At 43.5% G+C, this 23,543-nt stretch overlaps 1 protein-coding gene across 2 annotated transcripts in view; it reads right to left on the bottom strand.

Annotated features, from left to right (window-relative positions):
- Nucleotides 1-23,543, bottom strand: part of pcsk5b (proprotein convertase subtilisin/kexin type 5b) — a 503,063-nt gene that overhangs the window by 55,809 nt on the left and 423,711 nt on the right. For both annotated transcript variants that reach the window (XM_068029979.1, XM_068029980.1), the window contains exons 25-26: nt 4,439-4,481; nt 810-952 (exon numbers count right to left, since the gene is read on the bottom strand). In XM_068029979.1, the coding sequence (XP_067886080.1) occupies nt 810-952; nt 4,439-4,481 (186 nt within the window). The remainder of the gene's footprint in view (nt 1-809; nt 953-4,438; nt 4,482-23,543) is intronic.

Below are 23,543 nucleotides of genomic sequence, written 5' to 3'. Positions count from 1 at the left end.
TAGTTCAAAGTTGTTTTTTGCTTGGAAAGTATTAAATTATCTTGCAGTATTATTTAACCAATTTGTATAAAACAACACAGTTGACTTTTTCTTGAACAGTTTCAATTTGGGGACCAGAAGCCTTAGTTCAATAATCAGGATTTGTTTGGGTGAGGGGTTTGTGGAAGAAGAAAGTGGACAAGATTCAGTTAAGTGAGGGAGAAACTACAGAAAGATAAAGTGGCGACATGCAAGATGGAAGTTAGAGGCTGAGCAAGCAAGGAAATGGCAGAAACAGCTGCAAGACAGTCTTCGGCTTAGAAAGAAAGCAATCTATGAGCTACTCAAGTTTGAAGTGAGCGAGGAGAGGTCAGGGAAGAGATTTAAGGAGGCAGTTGGGAATCGAGAGAAAAGCAATTTAGGATTGTCGTTGTCTTAGCGTATTAGGCATTTTTGGCTGTAGAGAAAAAGGAATGGTAATGACTAACTTGATTAAATTACATATCCAATTAATATCTAAGTCAGTTTTGTGCTAGATACACTTCATGATGAAAGAGAAAAGAACAGAGGATTCATACAGGTCACAGAGACATAGCATTGACAATAGAACCCAAAAGAGTTGATGGTGGATGGCCAGGAAGACAGCATTTGATGCTTTTTTCAATAAAGCATTTAGCAGCTCTAACAATATTCATGTATGAGAATATCATTTTCATTGATAGACGTTTAGGTATAAGCATAGGTTTGCTAAAAAGTCAATGTATGCACAGTAACCTCATGCTTGTTTAATATTGATCAATATTAGAGTCTCACATCCAAGCTTTGCTTACTTGAGAGGAAGAAGCCAGATTCACACCAATAGCATTGTTTTTCATCGCAGTCAATGCAATTCTCATGGCAATCGTGACACTCCTTCGTTGCATCATTTTCATATGTCTTAACTGGACAAGTCTCATAACAGCGATCATGAAAACTAGAGAGAAGGTTTTAGAACACAACAATGTCATGGTGGGTGAGGCATAATCCATTGGCTAAAAGCTCATTATCCTGATTTTTTGCGGCTTCACTAAAATTGTAGGTCTGCAATTGTGCTGGTGAGATTGTTTACATGAGAAGAATCTCTTGAAATATAAAGGTGTTTCAATAATACTACTGAGTTCCTCTTCATGTATAGCGAATGCCTTTAATGTTACTAATTTTAGTTTTTTTACTTTGGTATTTTGAAAAAATTCAGAAACTTGCATATAAAGGAAGTAAAGTATTTTAATGTTCTTGTTAATGTATCACAATAGTCATAATACTCAAAGACTGGCCAGAGCAGGCTGGTGGCGGGGGTGCAGAAGGGTGTAAAATTGAGTGGGAAGTGGTGGGGGGCGGGGCTGTTCCCGACCCCTCCTGGCCTGCTGCAATTTTACAAGGGGTGACGCTGGTGAAATGCCCCAGGCCAATCAAGGCCCTTAAGTGGCCAATTAACTGCCACTTAAGGGCTTTCTCCCACTGCCGCTGGTATTTTACCAGTGGTCGGTGGGTGTCTTAGGCCCCAGAACACCGTCATGTAAAACCTGGCGGCCTCCTTGCGGGCTGCGGAGTGGGGGGGCCTCCCGATAAGGCACCCTGTGCCCCATGGAGGACACCCGAAACCCCAACCGCCCCCCTAAAATAAAGACCCACCTTCTCCCAACTGACCCCTCCTTGCCTCACTGAGGCCTGGCCGATTGCCCCCAGTGTGGCCCCAAAACTTGCCTTTCTTCATGTGGCTGGAGTCCCTCTTGCTGGGACTAGGAGTTGCCAGCCTATTTGATTGACCAGCAGCTCTTGAAGGTGGGACTTCCTGCTTGAAGGAGGTGGAAGTCCTGCCCAAGTACAATTAAGGACCTGGGGGGTGTAAAATTAAGGCCCTGCGAGGTGGGCTCACCCACAACTTTTTGGCCAGTTGGCGGGGCCTCCTGCCCAACATAAAATTCTGGCCTCTATAACTGCACTAAAAGTAGATTTTACTAGTAAATCCCATTGGCTTTCTCACGGTTAATATGAGAAAATAGTGGTGGGGGGATGATTTTCAACTTCCATCTAAAACAAGCATGAAGTTAATGGAGCAGCCATTGTTTGGGCACTTTTGTGGAGCGCCACCAGAGGTTCCTTTAATCATTGCTGGTTAAGCCATTCATGATCTATACTTCAAAATTTCCATCAGGGTCCTAATGGATCATTGGACCCTGATTTGCATTTTAAACAGACTTCAGCATGAAATAGACATGCATACTGTTTGTCCATTTACAGCTCACCTGAAAATAGCATCGGGGGGATATCTAAGTTCCCCTTTTCCCAAACCCTTGATTTTCCTCTGCTGACTGCCCCTTTTTAGATAAAAAAAAATGGGTGGGGAACAGTTATAAATCGCCTCAGTGTATCTTTTAGCTGTGTTTTTTTTAACAAACTGAACGGGATTAAAGCACAATCTTTAGAATAGAAAAAAATAATCAGCCATTGATTACCCATTGATTTCAATGGGTAGGAGGGCATCACATTGGCACAGTGGTTAGCACCGCAGCCTCACAGCTCCAATGACCCGGGTTCAGTTCTGGGTACTGCCTGTGTGGAATTTGCAAGTTCTCCCTGTGACCGTTCTGCCAGGTGCTCTGGTTTCCTCCCACAGCCAAAGACTTGCAGGTTGATAGGTAAATTGGCCATTGTAAATTGCTCCTAGTGTAGGGAGGTGGTAGGAGAATGGTAGGGAGGTGGTAGGAAATATGGGATTAATACTACCAGTATTATTTATACCATTAGTATAAATGGGTGATTGTTGATCAGCACAGACTCGGTGGGCCGAAGGGCCTGTTTCAGTGCTGTATTGCTAAATAAAATAAATAATTCATGAAATATATTATAAATAAAAACAAGAAATGCTGGAAATACACAGCAGGTCTAGCAGCATCTGTGGAGAGAGAAGCAGAGTTAATGTTTCACGTCAGTGACCCTTCATCAGAACTGGCAAATGTTAGAAATGTAATAAGTTTTAAGCAAGTGAAGCGGGGGTGGGGCAAGAGATTACAAACGGCAAGGTGTTAATAGGACAGAGGGTCACAGAGAGTAACTGACGAGAAGGTCATGGAGCAAAGGCAAATGGTATGTTAATGGTATGCTGAAAGACAAAGCGTCAGTACAGAGAGGGTATTAATTGACAGAAAATGAACAGCCCTAGCCCCAAGCACAAACATGAAAAAATGTGGATAGGCACATGGTAAAAAATGAATGATGAAACAAACTAAAAGAAAATAAACAAATCAAAAATAATATAAAAGAAAAAATAACTAAAAATAAAAAGGGGGGCCCGTCATGCTCTGAAATTATGGAACTCAATGTTCAGTCTGGCAGGATGCAGCATGGCTAATCGGTTAATGAAATGTTGTTCCTCGAGCTTGCATTGATGTTCACTGGAACACTGCAGCAAGCCCAGGACAGATATGTGGGCATGAGAGCAGGGGTGTGTGTTGAAATGGCAAGCAACCGAAAGCTTGGAGTCATGCGTTCGGAATGAGCGGAGGTGTTCCGCAAAGCGGTCAACCAATCTGTGTTTGGTCTCCCCGGTATAGAGGAGACGACATTGTGAGCAGCGAATACAGTATACTGAATTGAAAGAAGTACGTAAATCGCTGCTTCACCTGAAAGGAATGTTTGAGGCCTTGGATAGTGAGGAAGTAAATGAGCAGGTATTGCACTTCCTGTGATTGCATGGGAAAGTGCCGTGGGAAGGGGATGAGGTGTTGGGGGTAATGGAGGAGTGGACCAGGGTGTTGCTGAGGGAACGATCACTTCGTGGTGCTGACAGAGGAGGGGAGGGGAAGGTGCGTTTGGTAGTGGCATCACGCTGGATGTGGCGGAAATGGCGCAGGATGATCCTTTGGATGTGGAGGCTGGTGGGATGGAAAGTGAGGACAAGGGGAACCCTGTGGCGGTTCTGGGAGGGAGGGGAAGGGGTGAGGGTAGAGGTGCAGGAAATGGGCCGGACACGGTCGAGGGCCCTGTCAACCACAGTGGAAGGGAATCCTTGGTTGTGGAAAAAGGAAGACATATCAGAAGCGTTGTTGTGGAAGGCTGCATCATCAGATATTATAAATGTGGAAATGCAAAATAGAAACATGCATCATTGGATGAATATTAAGATGGAACAAGCAGTCATCTGCCACAATTTTCTGTTATCAAGGCTATTGAGTTGTAGCAGCAAGGACCAATGTTGGCAAACAGTTCCAGAAGTTTAAAAGACTGTTCACTCCACTTTATGAGTGAAATGCCAGGGAAAACAAATAATTACGAGAAATGGATCTGTGCCAATGATTCTATTAGTGACGATACAACCTGAGAAAATGTCTGCAATTTAAAAAGAAATAATTGCAAGTTGGGTGGTTCTTAAATGCATTTCAGAACATTACAATATGAAGACAAGAATAATCTAACTTACATGTAGTAGCCATCTTTACACAATGTACATTTTCTTGGATCATCTGTAGAAACAAATACAGATTCTGGTAAGTAGCTGTTGTGAAAGTAGAATGGGTTTATTTTTGAGGCAGTTATTTTATTCAGTCTTTGGTGATAACACTTTGCTACAACACAAGGACTACAAAATTCCAGACATTTTTTTGAGAAAACCTATGACATAGATTACAAATCCATCCGAATAAATGGATCTGAAGTTGGATTTTTGCAGCAGCACACAGAGAAAGAAGTTACTTTCTCTTCAACAAAAAGGAATAATAATATGATGGGTCCAACAGCAATTCAGGTGCACTGCACCTGGCCAGCACTGTAGCGGTGGGCTGAGAGGCAGAGAAACCAGAAAAATCACCCTTCATTTTTCTAATTTAGCCCATTCCTTCCACAGGTCACACAGAATTTGCTCTTCAATGGATTTTATCCTATCGTCTCTGAAGAAAGCTTCTATAAAGATTCTCATTGTCCGCTCATTTCACTGCTGTCAGGCAGCAGTAGTTCATTTTATTGGGCTGAGATAGATTCGAACCATGGCTCCGCTATTTATTCTGTTGTTTTTCTGTTAGAGAAAAAAAATCAGCTCTGTAGGTAAAAGCAAAATACTGCAGATACTGGAAATCTGTAAAAAAAAAACAAGACATGCTGGAAATACTCAGCAGGTCTGGCAGCATCTGTGGAGAGAGAAGCAGAGTTAATGTTTCAGGTCAGTGAAAAAATAAACCTTTAAAAAGAAAAAATAACTAAAAATAAAAAGGGGGATCCATCATGCTCTGAAATTATTGAACTCAATGTTCAGTCCGGCAGTCTGTAGCGCGTCTAATCGGTAAATGAGTTGCTGTTCCTCGCGCGTGCCTTGATGTTCACTGGAAAACTGCAGCAAGCCCAGAACAGATATCTGGGCATGAGAACGGGGTGGGGGTTGAAATGGCTAGCAACCGGAAGCTCGGAGTCATGCTTTCGGACTGAGCGGAGGTGTTCCACAAAGCGGTTACCCAATCTGTTTTTGGTCTCCCCATTGTAGAGCAGACGACATTGTGAGTAGCGAATACAGTATACTAAACTGAAAGAAGTACAAGTAAATCACTGCTTCACCTGAAAGGAGTGTTTGGGGCCTTGGATAGTGAGGAGAGAGGAGGTAAATGGGCAGGTGTTACACCTCCTGCGATTGCATGGGAAGGTGCTGTGGGAAGGGGACGAGGTGTTGGGAATAATGGAGGAGTGGACTAGGGTGTCGCGGAGGGAACAATCCCTTCGAAATGCTGATAGGGGAGGGGAGGGGAAGGTGCGTTTGGTAGTGGCATCACGCTGGATGTGGCGGAAATAGCGGAGGATGATCCTTTGGATAGGGAGGCTGGTGGGGTGGAAAGTGTGGACAAGGGGAACCCTGTTGGGTTCTGGGAGGGAGGGGAAGGGGTCCGGACACGGTTGAGGGCCCTGTCAACCACGGCGGGGTGTGGGGGGAGGAATCCTCGGTTGAGGAAAAAGGAAGACATATCAGAGGCACTGTTGTGGAAGGTTGCAACACCAGAGCAGATGTGTCAGAGATGGAGAAACTGGGAGAATGGAATGCTTACAGGAGGCAGGGTGTGAAGAAGTGTAGTCCAGGTAGCTGTGGGAATTTGTGGGCTTATGATGAATATTAGTAGACAGCCTATCCCCAGAGAAGGTGGCAGAGAAGTTGAGGAAGGGAAGGGAAGTGTCAGAGATGGACCATGTAAAGGTGAGAGAAGGGTGGAAGTTGGAAGCAAAATTGATTAAGTATCCAGTTTGGGGCGGGAGCAGGAAACGGCACCGATACAGTCATCAATGTGCTGGAAAAAGAGTTAGGGGAGGGGCCTGAGAAGGACTGGAACAAGGAATGTTTGACATATCCCACAAACAGACAGGCAAACTAGGACCCAAAGCAACACCTTTTACTTGAAGGAAGTGAATGGAATTGAAGGAGAAGTTGTTCAATGTGAGAACAAGTGCAGCCAGGTGGAGGAGGGTGGTGGTGGATGGGGACTGGTTGGGCCTTTGTTCAAGGAAGAAGTGGAGAGCCCTCAAACCATCCTGGTGGGGGATGGAGGTGTAGAGAGATTGGACGTCCATAGTGAAGAGGCGGCGGTTGGGGCCAGGAAACTGGAAATTGTCAAAATGACATAGGGCATCAGAAGAGTCACGGATGTAGGTGGGAAAAGACTGGACCAGCGGAGAAAAGATAGAGTCTAGATAGGAAGAAATAAGTTCAGGAACAGGCTGAAACAATGGGTCTGCCAGGACAGTCCTGTTTGTGGATTTTAGGAAGGAGGTAGAAGCGGGCTGTCCGGGGTTGCAGGACTATGAGGTTGGAAGCTAGAGAGGGAAGATCTCCAGAAGAGATGAGGTCTGTAGATAACTGTGCAAAGTTGACACTGATCGACATCATACAATGGATATAACTATAACACAAGAGGCGGACATGTCAAATAAGTGTCGCTCCTATTTCACCAGATTAGATTGGTCTTCTCTCTGCAATCAGCTTCTTTTCCTTGTTTATCATATAATTGGGCCAAATGTGAATGAGTTGTTGGTTATTCCTTGTGTGCAGCACAAGCCAAATATACCAGTTCTTCAATATAGCTTTCACTAATATACAATCTGTAATGATATATATTATTTAGGGCTCCCTCTCTAATGAAGAGACCAAAGAAAATATTATATTTAACAGACCCTTTAACATGGTTCAACTGATCTGAACTTGTTCCCATTAAGAAAGGAAGATTGAAATGGGATGCAATTCAGATATTTAAATATTGAGAAATGGACAATGTACAGGTTATTCTAGATTTAGGAAAACTGACAGTAATGTGATGAGACAGAGACTGTCCACTTAAACAGGGCAAATATGTTAATACATAAAACAACAAAAGGTCAGTTGCAGGTGTTCTAAAATAACGTAACATGATACAGAACCAGTTTATACCCCTATGAGGCAAGAACTCAACTTGCAGAAAAAAAATGGATGACTAAGGAGGTAAGCGACAACTAGAAATAAAACTAAAAGAAAAAACATACAAAATGCAAAAACTAGCACAAATCCTGGCAATTGAGAGAGTGCAATGAATAATAAAAGGCGACAAAACAGATAATAAGAGCTACAAAAAGGGAGTATGAAAAGAAACCTGCAAGGGCCATCAAAATCAACAGAAAAAATATAATTATATTTGAAAAATTGGGTGGTCCGAAGCAATATGGGCTATTTGAAAACTATAATGGTCATATTGTAAATGGAATTAAGACAATGGTAGTCATCGTGAATAATTATTTTGCATCTGTGTTTATAATAGAGGAAGAAGATAGCATGCTGGACACCCCAACAAACCTAATATTGAATTAAGGATGGGGACTCACTAAAATTAACATAAGCTAAATAACAGTAATGAAGAAAATAATGGCATCTTCTCAAGGACAATTAGGGATGGGCAACAAACACTGGCCTTGCCAGCGACATTCGCATCTCATGAAAGAATAAAAAAAAACTATAGAGTGACAAATCACCTGGACCAGACGCTTTCCATTCCAGGGGTTTAACGGGAGTAAGTGAAAACATTGCAGATGCCCTAAACTATAATCTTCCAAAGTTCTCTTCATTCGTAATCTTTCCTTTAGATTGTAAATTTGCACATATCACTCCGCTATTTAAGAAAGGTGAGAGAAGCCAGGGAAGCATAGACCAGTTAGCCTAACTTCTGTAGTCAGGAAATTATTAAAGTCTATAATTAAGGACACAGTGACTGAACACCTTGAATATTTTCAGCTGATCAGAAAGTGGTATTAATAAATTAAGTGAATGAGCAAAACTGGGGCAAATGGATGTCAATGTAGGCAAATGTGAGGCCATCTGCTTTGGACTTAAAAAGGAAAAGAAAAGAAAGCCTTGCATTTATATAATGTCTCTGACTGTCTACTGAGCATCTCCAAGCACTTTTCAGTGAATGAAGTACTTCTGAAGTTTAGCCACTATTGTAATATAGGAAACATGGTAGCCAATTTATGCACAGCAAGCTCCCATAAACAGCAATATGATAATGACCAGATAATATGTTTTAGTGATGTTGATGTTGAAAATTTTGATCAAGTCACCCTTTAAACCTTCTAAATTCCAGGGAATGCAAACCTAGTTTGTATAGAACAGAGTATTTTCTTAGTGGTGAAAATCTAGAAATAATGGAGGTCCAAAGAGACTTGGGGGTCCAGGTACATAGATCATTAAAATGTCATAAACAGGTACATACAATAATCAAAAAGGCTAATGGGATTCTGGCCTTTATATCTAGAGGGCTAGAATACAAGGGGGTAGAAGTTATGTTACAGCTCTACAAAGCCCTGATTCGACCATACCTGGAATGGTATGAGCAGTTCTAGGCACCACACCTTAGGAGGGATATATTGGCCTTGGAGGGAGTGCAGCGTAGATTTACAAGAATGATATAAAAGCAAAATACTGCGGATGCTGTAAATCTGAAATAAAAACAAGAAATGCTGGAATCACTCAGCAGGTCTGGCAGCATCTGTGGAAAGAGAAGCAGAGTTAACGTTTCGGGTCAGTGACCCTTGAAGGGTCCGATGAAGGGTCACTGACCCGAAACATTAACTCTGCTTCTCTTTCCACAGGTGCTGCCAGACCTGCTGAGTGATTCCAGCATTTCTTGTTTTTATTTACAAGAATGATACCTGGACTCCAAGGGCTAGATTACTGCCAGACCTGCTGAATATTTCCAGCACTTACTGTTTTTATTACACACACTAGTGTCGAATTTCCTGGAATTTAGAAGGCTAAGGAATGATTTGATCAAAATGTTTAAGTTATTAAGGGAAACAGATAGGGTAGTAGAGAGTATCTCTTTCTGCTGTTCGAAGAATCTAGGACTAGGGGGCATTGTCTAAAAATTACAGCCAGACCTCTGAGGTGTGAAGTTAGGAAACACTTCTACATTCAAAAGATGGTCAAAGTTTGGAACTCTCTTCCACAAATGGCTATCGATACTAGGTCAATTATTAATTTTAAATCTAAGACTGATAGATTTTTGTTAATCAAATGTATTAAGGCATATGGGGAGAAGGCGGCATACGGAGCTCGGTTGCAGATCAGCAATGATGTCATTGAATGACAGAACAGGTTCGAGGAGCTAAATGGCTCACTCCTATTCCTATGTATATAAAAATAAATTATTTCACTTTGGCTGCAAGCATGGAAAAAGAAAGTACAGACAAACATTCAATTTCAAACAATACTCAGGATTAGAAGAGCTTTATCCCCCATTTAGTAATGATTACATGAAATCAATTCCCAGTTAACCTGGGCATTGCTACATCAGCACCTTTCATTTTGGAGAGAAGCTGTCACTTTGTGGAACTTTGGCCCCAATATTATGGGGGACTGTCGCTTGGAGATCCCAGTAGCACAAAGGGAGGGAGGGACAAGAAGAAATTGCAGTGCAAAAGAGAGGGGGTGCTGGACTGACAATTGGGAGAGGAGGAGGACCAGGAAAGATTGTGGGGCAGAATGAGGGGGTTGATGAGGAGGGGTGGTAGATAAGGAGAAATCACAAGACAGTAGAGTAAGGGCTGGACTCAGGATGGTGGGTTTGGAGAGGTAGGTCGACTGATCGTGGCAGAGAATTTGCTTGAGCGGCCAGGGGCAGCATTCGTTCTCTTCCCAGCTCACAAGCATTGCTCTAAAAAGCACTTACCAGTTTGAACTGCTGCTCATGCCTCCATTTTCTGTTGGGGTTCCCAAGTCCTGGGAAACCCGGTTGACCTTTAAATTAGGTTCCCAACTGCACTGCGGGAGTCTGAGTTAAATATTATAGTGACAGTGAGACACAGACATTTCACGTAGTCTACCACCATAAAAATGGTGGCAAGTGTGTACATGGCTGGTTGGGGTCCAGTTATAGATTTTTAACACATCCTCTTGATCCTCTCCCACCTGTCATGAGATGGGGTTAAAATTCCAAATTTAACTCAGATGGTAAATGAGGAAAGCACAGGCTTAATGGACAGAATAGTCTTTTCTTGTTTCTTTAATGACAGACTCTAATTTTTGGAAGTGGTGCAAATAAATATTACTACTGCCATTGCCTCAACAATGCACCAATTGTTATTCAATTTTCTGACTTTTAACACAGACATCCAATCGATCAAGTCTCCATTAGGCATCATTTTACTGTCCATCAATCAGCCGGAAGTAGGACTCGAATCATTTGTGATATTTAATTACTTCTATTGAAAAACAGTCAATTTTCACCAACTTCATTGGGTTATTTTACAAATTTAATTCAGGAAAATTACATCGAGTTGTTAAATCAATCCTAGGTCTATCCTGCTTTTGTTGGATACTTCAATTGAGTTCTACATTACAGTGCTGCTCAGGATGCCAATTTTTTAAAAATTCATTCATGGGATGTGGGCGTCACTGGCCAGGCCAGCATTTATTGCCCATCCCTAATTGCCCTTGAGAAGGTGGTGGTGAGCTGCCTTCTTGAACCGCTGCAGTCCATTTGGGGTAGGTATACCCACAATGCTGTTAGGAAGGGAGTTCCAGGATTTTGACCCAGCAACAGTGAAGGAGCAGCGATATAGTTCCAAGTCAGGATGGTGTGCGACTTGGAGGGGAACCTGCAGGTGGTGGTGTTCCCATGTATTTGCTGCCCTTGTCCTTCTAGTTGGTAGAGGTCGTGGGTTTGGAAGGTGCTGTCGAAGGAGCCTTGGTGCATTGCAGGTGCACAAATAACTATAAAGGAGGAATAGTGGCTTTCCACAGGGCTCAGTGTTGGGTCTCTTGCTGTTTGTGGTATATATTAATGATCTGGACTTAAATGTGGGAGGCATGATGAGGAAATTTGTTGAAGACACAAAAATTGGCCGTGTAGTTGATAGTGAAGAGGAAAGCTTCAGACACCAGAAAGATATCAGTGGTTTGGCTGAGTGGGCAGAAAAGTGGCAAATGGAATTCAATCCGGAGAAGTGTCAGATAATGCATTTGGGTTCGGCAAATAAAGCAAGGGAATACACAATAAACGGTAGGATATTGAGAGGGGTAGAAGAAGTGAGAGACCTTGCACTGCATGTCCAGAGGTCCCTGAAGGTGGCAGGACAGGTGATTAAGAAGGCCTATTGCCATGCTAGGCCCCCAACTACCAAGAATGAGGCACATTAATTTTGTCATGAACATTGATTTTAAAGTGTTACAGGAGTGAAGAAAGGACTTGTTAAACAGATCAGCTGTGTCTGGAAACTACATTTGCATATTAAGAGACAGTGTTTGGAAGGACAAAGCAGCCACTCCCTGACACATTCAACCCACAATGGACTTTTGACCACCAGATGTTGAAGGTGGGTGTGCTCGCATTCCAGGTTGACTGCTATAATGGCCGAATACACAAATGGACATGGTCAAACCAGCTGGTCACATGACTAACCTGCTGGGAAACCTGAGTTTTTTGAATTTGTACAAACAGTTTGGGCAGAAAGTCTGTTTGCTCCTGGACTGAGAAGATCTCTCCCCTTTCTGCTCCCATCTCTTTCTCACAAGCCATTGAATCCAATAAAGAGACATGAACCCCAAGAGACTAAATTCTTCTACAGCGAACAAGGTTTAAGAAGAATACTGGGCCCCAATGAAAAGCAAGATCTACCCACAATCAAGGACTCTACAGTGAGCTCGAAGAACAGTAACGACTCTTCAGATATTGCCTCAAACCTTTCCACTTTATTTTTCTTCTACTCTTTTCTGTATCTATTTGCATGTCTGTGTCGCATATGCATGCTAGCGGGGTGTGGCGTCGTGTATCCGTAGGCGTCAACCAAATTAGAGTTTAAGTTTAATAAATTACAACTTTTCTTCTTTAAACTTAAGAAAGCTTGTTTTTGCTGGTTTCTTTGCCTTATAATTGGAAAGCGGTGAACAAGGATTCACCAAGGGGGAGCTAAAAACACGGTGTGTTTAAAATTAAACACACCAGGTGAAGGCTGAGAGGGATACCTTTCTCACGTGGTCATCGCAGAAATTTGGGGGCTCGTCCGAGATTTTACCCAGAGACAAATGAGAAATTGGAAATGGGAAGCCAAATTGTTCCCAATCAAAAAAGAGCAAGATTTCAACACAGGTTTTATTGTGGTTGTGTGTGCTTGAATAATAACATGTCTACAACTGAAGCTAATAGCTCTCCAAGCTAGGGTGAAGTAACTTGGGATAAGTTAAAAGCACTATGGAGGAGTCGAGGAAAATGGCTGAGCAGTGTCGGATGTACATGGCAAGGCTAGCAGGTCTGAACTCCTAATACTAGTGGCCAAACAATTTTCCCTTGAATCTGAAGAAGCAGAAACTGGGTTAGAAGCTGGCTCTGACAGGGTATTGTTAGCAAAGATACAATTGGAACTGAGGAAACTTGAATTTGAGGAGAGGGAGAGAGAAAGAATATTCCAGAAGGATTGCAAAGAGAGAGAGAGTTGAAGTGGCTTGAGTTAACTAGGGGGCGACAGAGTAACCCCAGTGAAAGCACGACCAATATGGAGGAGCATAATTCAGGGCTGGGTAAAAAATTGTTAAAACTAGCCCAACCATTTCCAAAATTCAATGAGGAGGATGTAGAAGTATTTTCTGTGTCCTTTGAAAAACTGGCAAGGCAGCTAAGATGGCCAGCTGAGACCTGGCCTCTTTTACTACAAAGCAAAATAACTGGAAAAGCCCATGAGATTTAATCCCTGTTGCCAGATGAGAGTTCATCAAATTATGAACTGACCAAAAATGCTATCCTCGGGGCATATGAATTAGTACCTGAAGCCAAAAGTTTAGAACCCTCAAGAAGCAAGCTAATCAAACTTATCTGGAGTTTGAAAGTAGTAAGCAGCTGGCTTTTAGCCAGTGGCTGAGGGCTCTTAAAGTACAGCTCAGCTGTGAGAATCTCAGAGAAGTAATTCTGTTAGTGGAATTTAAACACTCTCTCCCACTCTCCATAAAGACCCATGTAGAGGAGTAGCAGGTCAAGATAGCCCAGCAAGCGGCCGTCCTGGCCAATGAGTTTGCTTTAATTTATAAGTTGGTTTCCTGGGGGAGAACCTTTCTTAATCACCCCCACAAATCTGAAAGGGACAAAGAGTGGGAAGGTGACAGAAGCCCAAGCAGTCCTGGGAGAGAAAGGAAAGCAAGAGACACAGGGGCCCACCTCTAGCCAAAAGGAAGGTGCTGTGAGCAAGAGTGAGACCCTGAGACCTGTGTGCTTCCATTGTAATAAAGCAGGGCATTTAAGAGCTGACTGCTGGAAACTAAAAGAAAAACTTGTAAGGTTAATCTGGGCACGCCCACTCAGTGAAGAAGGGACCCTGATGGAAAGCACAACAGAACAAGCTGTGGCTTTAACTGCAGTAAGAGTGAGACCCAGGACATCTATCACTGCAAGTGCAGGAAAATTTTATAGGGTTCCTAAGGGTTATCAGGAAGGGAGAGTAGCCCCATACCCCTCTCGTGGGGCAAGCAAGCCCATAGTGATTCTCAGGGACACAGGGGCCACTAGATCCTTTTTACTGGGAAAAGGCCTGACCTTTCCCCCAGAGAGTGCAGTGAACACCAAAATGGTGGTGAATGGTATTGGAAGGCAGTGTATGCCCGTACCTGTACACTGGGTGCAACTGGAGTGCAACCTAGGTTTGGGACTGGTAACTGTAGGTATTTTCTCTTGTTTACCTGTGGATGGGGTTGACCTGCTCCTAGGTAATATTCTGGCAGGGGTGAAGGTGGTTGTGCCCCAGCCCCCCAGTAGTGAAAGAAAGACCGCAGGAGGCCAGAGAGACAAGGCAGTGGTGGGAGACGGATCCCAGCAGTTTCCCTGAATGTGTAGTGGATCAGGCCATGATCAAACCAGCTGCCCCAGAGGAAACTGCATTGGCACTGCAGGCAGATGACCATGAGGTCTGCGTGTCCGACACTTTCTTTGGCAAGTTAGGAGACCCAGGGAATGAATTAAATGGATTTGCCCTAGGTGAGGCTCAGCAAGCCGACCCAGTATTGTAAGAGTTAGCATAGGCTGCCCAGTCTGAAAGTGAAGCAGAGGGAGTCCCTGATTGCTACTATTTAAAGAATGAGGAAAAGGAGTTCTCCTCACAGATCTGAGAGCAAAGAGTGGGCAATAGTTCACCAGTTAGTGGTGCCGCAGAGCTACCAGAGAGCAAAAGGTTAGACAGAGAAGGGGAAAAAGTGACCAAGAGGGCAGGTTAAAGGAAGTCCAGGAGGAATCCCAGATGAAAATCCCTACTGTCCGGTCAGACAACCCCAAAAAATGTGAAAAGTTAGACCCCAGATCCACCTATGTAAATGCAGACACTAGAAACACCCCACCAGATTTGCTAACAGCATTTACAGGAACATGCAGAGACAAAGAAAGACCTCTAGGGGGCAGAGAAACTATGAGGGTGATGTCTCACCTACTCGAAGTGCCACAGGGGAGTGCAGTGGAGTCTGCACAAATACCTGCAGGCAGGAGTGTCCTCTCGGACAAAGGGGAGATTAGCAAAGAACCCTCCCCCACAGTCAGAAAAAAAGCAAACCACCTATCCCTTGAAGTTAAAAGCCTTTCAATGACTCAACAAAGCACTGAAAAAGAGTTCAGGATAGACCCGCCCACTACTGACACTTTTTTTAAAAAACAAATTACCTCAGCAGGAACAAAGACCGTAGGCTGCCATGGAAATGGGCAAACGGAAGAGAAACTTCCCAAAAAAATCCCACATGTTTATTGGGATGCCAAAAAGGGGGCAATTCAAGCAGCACTGACACCAAGAGAAGACAGGCTGTAATAAGTTTTGGATTTATGAATGAATGGGAATGAATGAGAGAAATGCTTTTTTTTTCTGTATCTTACATTTTTCTCTCGACTCTTTTAAGGAAATGCGCTTTTCTCAAATGGCATTTCATTCCGCTGGGTGTGAAGGTGTCATGCTAGGCCCCTGCCTGCCAAGAATGAGGCACATTAATTTTGTCATGAACATTGATTTTAAACTGTTACTGGAGTGAAGAAAGGACTTATTTAACAGATCAGCCGTGGCTGGTAAAGACATTTGCATATTAACAGACAGGGTCAAAGCAGCCACTCCCTGACACATTCAACCCACAATGGACTTTTGATCACCAGACGTTGAAGGTGGGGGTGCTCGCATTCCAGGTTGACTGCTATAATGGCCGAATACACAAATGGACATGGTCAAACCAGCTGGTCACATGACTAACCTGCTGGGCAACCTGAGTTTTCTGAATTTGTACAAACAGTTTGGGCAGAAAGTCTGTTTGCTCCTGGACTGAGAAGATCTCTCTCCTGTCTGCTCCCATCTCTTTCTGACAAGCCTCTGAATCCACTGAAGTACCCCAAGAGAGAAAAGTCTCCTAAAGCGAACAAGGTTTAAGAAGAATACTGGGTCCCAACTAAAAGCAAGATCTACCTACAATCAAGGCCTCTACAGTGAGCTCGAAGAACCGTAACTGCTCTTTTCTTTCTCTATTTGCACGTGTGTGCTATTTGCATGCTAGCTTGGGTGCATCGTGCATCTGTAGGCATCAACCAAATTAGAGTTTAAGTTTCATAAATTTCATCTTTTCTTCTTTAAACCTAAGAAAGCCTGTTTGTGCTGGCTTCTTTGCCTTATAATTGGAAAGCGGTGAACAAGGATTCACTAAGAGGGAACTAAAAACACGGTGTGTTTAAAATTAAACCCTGTTACAGTAAGACCAGCTGAAGGCTGAGAGGGACCCCTAGACACCTTTCTCACCTGGTTGCAACAATATGGAATGCTTTCTTTTATTGGCCGAGGTATAGAATTCAAAAGCAGGGATGTAATGATGGAACTGTATAAAACGCTGGTTAGGCCACAGTTGGAGCATTGCGTACAGTTCTGGTCATCACATTACAGAAAAGACATAATTTCTCTGGAGAGTACAGAGGAGATTTACAAGAATGTTGCCAGGGCTCGAAAGTTGCAGCTATGTGGAAAGATTGGATAGGCGAGGGTTGTTTTCCTTAGAACAGAGGAGGCTGAGGGTTGACTTAATGGAGGTGTACAAAATTTTGAGAGCCTAGATGGAGTAGGATCTCTTTCCCCTAGCAGAGAGGTCAATTACCAGGGGGCACAGATTTAAGGTGATTGGTAGAAGGATTAAAGGGGACATGAGGAAAAACATTTTCACCCAGAGGGTGGTGGGTGTCTGGAATTCACTGCCAGGAAGGGTGGAGGAGGCAGAAACCCTCAATTCTTTTAAAAAGTACCTAGACATGCACCTGAAGTGCTGTAACCGGCAGGGCTATGAACCAGGTGCTGGAAGGTGGGATTAGATTGGGCGGCTAGGTTTTTCAGCCGGCACAGACACGGACACGACGGGCTGAATGGCCTCCTTCTTTGTCATAATTTTTCTGTGGTTCTATGGTTCTATGGAATAGTTTTCGATCTGTGAAAGCAAAGGTCTCAGAAGTAAATTTATTAAGACAAAATAATCAAGTTCATATTTCTCAGTTCTAATGCTGCCAAATATATCCTCCCATGGGTTGCCATTCTGTGGTTACTAATAGACACCAGGTAACACTGCAACTGCAATGTGCAAATTAGGTGAAGGCTGCACCAAGTGATTGGCAATGGTTCTGTACACATTTGATGTAAAGAGTAATTAACCCTCTTGATATCATTTTCTAACCAGTGACAGCTGTTTGTTGTCATAGAGTAATTTCAATGAAGAGCAGTTAAGAATATTAAAAACATAAGTATAAAATGATAAAGGCCACAAAAGCCATTGACCCTACTCCTTCCACAGACCATGTATAATTCATGGATCCGACCTAACCCACCCAACTTTTGAGTAACCAGGGGTAACCTGTAAAATAAATGTTATGACCTTGTTGAAAACCTCTGTCTTTTCATAAAACACATGACTGACAATTGGATCAAGGCGTATAAAGTTGCATCTATGATGGCACGAAAACTATTCATACTTTTATTATTTTTAGTGGGGAAAAATGCTGTGGAAAAGACTGTAGAATTCAATTTGCTTTTGTACTTGATTAGAAATGTTAGCTTTTGAGCAGTGATTTATTTTTAACTATCCCCTTTGTTCCTGGCGATGTATCTCTTTGCTCCAAAGCACAAGCCCATTAAGCAAATTGGGGTGGATTCTGACTTTGTACAATAGTGTAAAACAGGTGATAGCAAGTCGACAAGTCATTTTACATCTCTCCTGAACTTTATTTCCATTCAAGTCAATAGAAACATATTAATTTCTTTTGGAAACAATGTTTGGAAGATACTGAATCTTATTTAAATTAACTTAGTTTGTCTTGTCTTAAAGATGCAAACCGTTAAAAATTATTTTCTCTCAGAGTATTACGATACCAGGGTAAAAATTTTCCAACAGGTACGATGGAAGGTGAAATATGGTAACTCATCTTTTTCTTTTTACAGATGCTGTGTATCTCCTGCACTATCTGGTTTTTATTTCAATTTGTCAGTATTTTGCCTTTTTCCTTTTCATTTTTCCAATACTATTTCATGGTGATTTGTGATATTTTGCCACTAGATGGCATTCAATTGACACGTAAAGTTTTCAGCACTAAGTAAATCCTAATATTTGTGAAAAGGACCAATCCATTCACGCAGGTTTTAAAGCTGAAGGAAGCGCTGGCAGACCCGCATTGCTGATGGTGCCACACTTGTTCAGTACTACACTGGACTGTCACCCTAGATTATGTGCTCAAGTCTCTGGAATAGGGCTGTATGTTCCTTCTTTTTTTTCTTTGGCCTCCTTATCTCGAGAGACAATGGGTAAGCGCCTGGAGGTGGTCAGTGGTTTGTGCAGCAGCGCCTGGAGTGGCTATAAAGGCCAATTCTAGAGTGACAGGCTCTTCCACAGGTACTGCAGAAAAATTTGTTTGTCGGGGCTGTTACACAGTTGGCTCTCCCCTTGCGCCTCTGTCTTTTTTCCTGCCAACTGCTAAGTCTCTTCGACTCGCCACACTTTAGCCCCGCCTTTATGGCTGCCCGCCAGCTCTGACGAATGCTGGCAACTGATTCCCACGACTTGTGATCAATGTCACAGGACTTCATGTCGCGTTTGCAGACGTCTTTAAAGCGGCCGGTGGGTCTGATACCAGTGGCGAGCTCGCTGTACAATGTGCCATCTTCCATGCGGCTCACATGGCCAAGCCATCTCAAGCGCCGCTGACTCAGTAGTGTGTATAAGCTGGGGACGTTGGACGCCTCGAGGACTTCTGTGTTGGAGATACGGTCCTGCCACCTGATGCCAAGTATTCTCCGGAGGCAGCGAAGATGGAATTAATTGAGACGTCGCTCTTGGCTGACATACATTGTCCAGGCCTCGCTGCCATAGAGCAAGGTACTGAGGACACAGGCTTGATACACTCGGACTTTTGTGTTCCGTGTCAGTGCGCCATTTTCCCACACTCTCTTGGTCAGTCTGGACATAGCAGTGGAAGCCTTTCCCAAGCGCTTGTTGATTTCTGCATCTAGAGACAGGTTACTGGTGATAGTTGAGCCTAGGTAGGTGAACTCTTGAACCACTTCCAGAGTGTGGTCGCCAATATTGATGGATGGAGCATTTCTGACGTCCTGTCCCATGATGTTCGTTTTCTTGAGGCTGATGGTTAGGCCAAATTCATTGCAGGCAGCCGCAATCCTGTCGATGAGACTCTGCAGGCACTCTTCAGCGTGAGATGTTAAAGCAGCATCGTCAGCAAAGAGGAATTCCCTGATGAGGACTTTCTGTACTTTGGACTTCGCTCTTAGACGGACAAGGTTGAACAACCTGCCCCCTGATCTTGTGTGGAGGAAAATTCCTTCTTCAGAGGACTTGAATGCATGTGAGAGCAGCAGGGAGAAGAAAATCCCAAAAAATGTGGGTGTGAGAACACAGCCCTGTTTCACGCCACTCAGGATAGGAAAGGGGTCTGATGAGGAGCCACCATGTTGAATTGTGCCTTTCATATTCTCATGGAATGAGGTGATGATACTTAGTAGCTTTGGTGGGCATCCAATCTTTTCTAGTAGTCTGAAGAGACCACGTCTGCTGACGAGGTCAAAGGCTTTGGTGAGATCAATGAAAGCAATGTAGAGGGGCATCTGTTGTTCGCGGCATTTCTCCTGTATCTGACGAAGGGAGAACAGCATGTCAACGGTCGATCTCTCTGCACGAAAGCCACACTGTGCCTCAGGGTAGACGCGCTCGGTCAGCTTCTGGAGCCTGTTTAAAGCGACTCGAGCAAAGACTTTCCCCACTATGCTGAGCAGGGAGATTCCACGGTAGTTGTTGCAGTTACCGTGGTCACCTTTGTTTTTATAGAGGGTGATGATATTGGCATCGCGCATGTCCTGAGGTACTGCTCCCTCGTCCCAGCACAGGCAAAGCAGTTCATGTAGTGCTGAGAGTATAGCAGGCTTGGCACTCTTGATTATTTCAGAGGTATTGCTGTCCTTCCCAGGGGCTTTTCCGCTGGCTAGAGAATCAATGGCATCACTGAGTTCCGATTTTCTTGGCTGTATGTCCAGCTCATCCATGACTGGTAGAGGCTGGGCTGCATTGAGGGCAGTCTCAGTGACAACATTCTCCCTGGAGTACAGTCCTAGGTAGTGCTCAACCCAGCGGTCCATTTGTTTGTGTTGGTCAGTGATTATGTCCCCTGATTTAGATTTGAGGGGGGCGATCTTCTTGATGGTTGGCCCAAGAGTTCTCTTAATGCCATTATACATTCCTCTGGTGTTTCCGGTGTCTGAGGCCAGCTGAATATGACTGCATAGGTGTTGCCAGTAGTCATTTGCGCAGTGCCTGGCTGTTCTTTGTGCAGTGCTTCTGGCTGCTTTAAGTGCTACGGATGTTAACTCGCTGGGGGCTTTCTTGTAGTTCAACAGTGCAATGCACTTAGCGGCTTTGACAGGTTCCAGCTCTTCATTATGAGATTGAAACCAGTCTGCATTTCTCTTCGCACTTTTGCCGTAGGTGGTCAAAGCTGACTCACAGATGGCATCTCTGATGTGGGCCCACTTGGTCTCAGCATCCCCTGCGGGAGTGTTTTGAAGGGCTGTTACAAGTGAATTTAGAAATTTTTGTAACAGCTGTGGGTGAGAAATTCTGCTGGTGTTGATGCGTGGGTGGCCCTTCTGCTTGGAATGATGCAACTTCTTTGGTTTGAGTCTAACCTTTCTGCACACCAGGGAGTGGTCGGTGTCGCAGTCCGCACTGTGGAAGCTGCGTGTGATTTGAACACTGTTTAAGGCGGCTCGCCTTGTGACAATGAGGTCTAGCTGGTGCCAACGACGCGATCTTGGGTGCCTCCATGAAACCTGGTGACAGGGTTTAGTGTGAAAGAACGAGTTGGTGATGCAGAGGTTATGATAGGTACACAACTCAAGCAGTCTCTGCCCGTTCTCATTCATCCTTCCAACGCCATAGCGCCCAAGGCAGGAGGGCCATGAGTCATGGTCGGCCCCAACCCTGGCATTAAAGTCCCCCAGCAGGAATAGGTGTTCGGTGTTGGGGATGCTGCTAATGATGTTATGGAGTTCCTCGTAGAACTGATCTTTAGCTTCAGGTGGGGAGCAGAGTGTTGGAGCATAGATGCTGAGTAGGTGTACTGGACCAGAGGTGGTGAGCAGTCGGATGGACAGTATGCGTTTCGAACCATTTGAGGGAGCCTCTATCATGCTGAGCAATGAGTTTCTGATGGCGAAGCCCACTCCATGCTGTCTTGGTTCTTCAGGATCCCTGCCCTGCCAGAAGAAGTTGTAGTCTTGCTCTGCTAGAGATCCACTCGCGGGGAGGTATGTTCCACATATTAACAATATGTGCTACTTTGCCATTGGACTCTTCTTAGCTTGAAGATGAACTTATATGAAAGCCACCTTTCATCTGTCATATGAAATGTTAAATTGAGGAATCCATCTGCCCTCTTAGATGGATGTAAAAGATCCTAAAACACTATTTTGAAGAAGAGTAGGGGAGTTCTATCCAATGTGTTGACCAATATTTATCCCTCAACCAACAACACCAAAAACAAATTGGTCATTATCACATGGCTGTGCACAAGTTGTCTGCCATGTTTCCCCACATCACAACAGCAACAATCATTCAAAAAATACTTCATTGGATGTAAAGCACTTTGGGAAACTTTGAGGTCATGAAAGGCGCAATATAAATACAAATGTTTATTTTCTTTAATATCTTGTAATAGGTTATATTCAAAATAATTTGAATGATATCTACTGCACTGATAGTCTTACTGTCCCAGACGAACAAATCTATACCTAATTTTGATCATGGATATGATCAGATGTCAATATGTATTGCAAAGAGCACATGAGGAGACATGAAGGATGATTTGGTGATCCGTAGCAGCACACCCAAGGTATGTACCTCAGGAAATAGCAGGCATATAGCCTGTGATTTTCTGTCCATCAATTTTAATGGGCAAGAAATCATGGACTGAATTCCTGGGATGCATTTCCTGAGAGTGCAGATCCCATTGATCTTTTGGACATTTTTCTATAATCCAGTTTGCAGCAAAAAGAAGCATAGAGAAAAAATATTGCAGCATTCTGCCTGATCGTCCAGTTGCCCAGTGCTGGCCTGAGCTGTACAGGCCAGGAAAGTCTTTGCTGAATTAACTCATCTCAATTAGGGGTGCAAGGACACTAAAATTGCTTCAATTCCCCGGGTTCTAGGGAAGGAGAGAATCATTCAGCTATGATTGCTACTCCTGTTCTCTGAACCGTGACTCCTGCTAGCAAGCGTGAGAGTGGGTATCAGGTGAGAACAGGATTAGGCTCAGCTTTGATACTGCCATGAGCAAATAGCCTGACACTCACTTACAACGTTCACTTCTGCGGAATGGGCACTTGGATGAGATACGGAAAAGCAACTGATATCTGTGGAATCCTTCCTCAGCAATAGTCAATACCTTCAGCGTAAAAATACAGAAAGAATAAAGAACTGCAAATTTCAGAAAGATTCTTACTGATTTAAAATCAACCAATCAGCAGTTCTCCTACTGATACATGTGTTAAAAGAAAATGCAAGGTATCTGACTGTGGACCATCTCTGACAGGTTCCATTAGAACACGCAAAATTAATAAGCACGTTGATTTGAACAGGAATGCAGCAGTTTGAACAAAGAGCTGCTGTTGGGACGTGAGAGAACAGTTATGATACATCCATTCTGAAATACTGTGACATGTTTTTAATAGGGGGTTTACAATGACTCCAAGAACTCCTGACTTGGCTAAATAATGCATGTACTTAATCTAATGACTATTAGGAACTTTTCCAACAAAATAATTGACTAGCTGACTGTAATATGTTGCACGCCTGTGTGAAATAACCTTTTATCCACATATCCAGGCCATGTTATTTAGGAATATGCAGGAATACCATTCTGTACTGTAAGTGTACCGCACAGCTAAAGATTCAGTCACATTATTTTTCATCATTGCATTTTCTGCTTTTTTATTTAAAGGGGGTAACAAAATAAAACTAATTCATTTAAAAAACTTGTTCTTTTAACTTACAACAAAGAACAATCTAGAATAACTTTAAAATTTTAAAAAGGTCTATAATGTGATATTTATATTTATGTAGGTCAATTATTAGAGGAAGAATGAAGTGTTAGATTAACACATTTCGATGAAAAATAACCTGATTTCTATTTGTAAAGTAAGAATGATGATGACAATTAACCTGTTGCTTAAGACTGCACTGAATGTGTGACACTTAATTGTAATACTATACATCAGTTTGGCACATTTAGGCCAGAGGAGTGGGCTGGTGGCAGGGGGAGGGGGGGGGACTGTAAAATTGAGTGGGAGGCCAGGCGTGGGGCCGTTCCCAATGCCTTCCCGCCACCGCTGCAATTTTGCCAGGGGTGGCAGTGGCAAGAAACAGCCCACCCGCCCCAGGCCAGTCAAGGCCCTTAAGTGACCAATTAACTGCCACTTAAGGGCCTCCTCCTGCTGGTATTGTACAAGTGGCTGGCGGGCGTCTCAGGCCTCCAGAATGCTGCTAGGTTTTA

Source organism: Heterodontus francisci, chromosome 4 (genome assembly GCF_036365525.1).
Source record: "Heterodontus francisci isolate sHetFra1 chromosome 4, sHetFra1.hap1, whole genome shotgun sequence".
Lineage (NCBI taxonomy): Eukaryota > Metazoa > Chordata > Chondrichthyes > Heterodontiformes > Heterodontidae > Heterodontus > Heterodontus francisci.
Note: the sequence above shows the minus strand (reverse complement) of the source record. Positions and strands in the feature narration are given on the sequence as shown.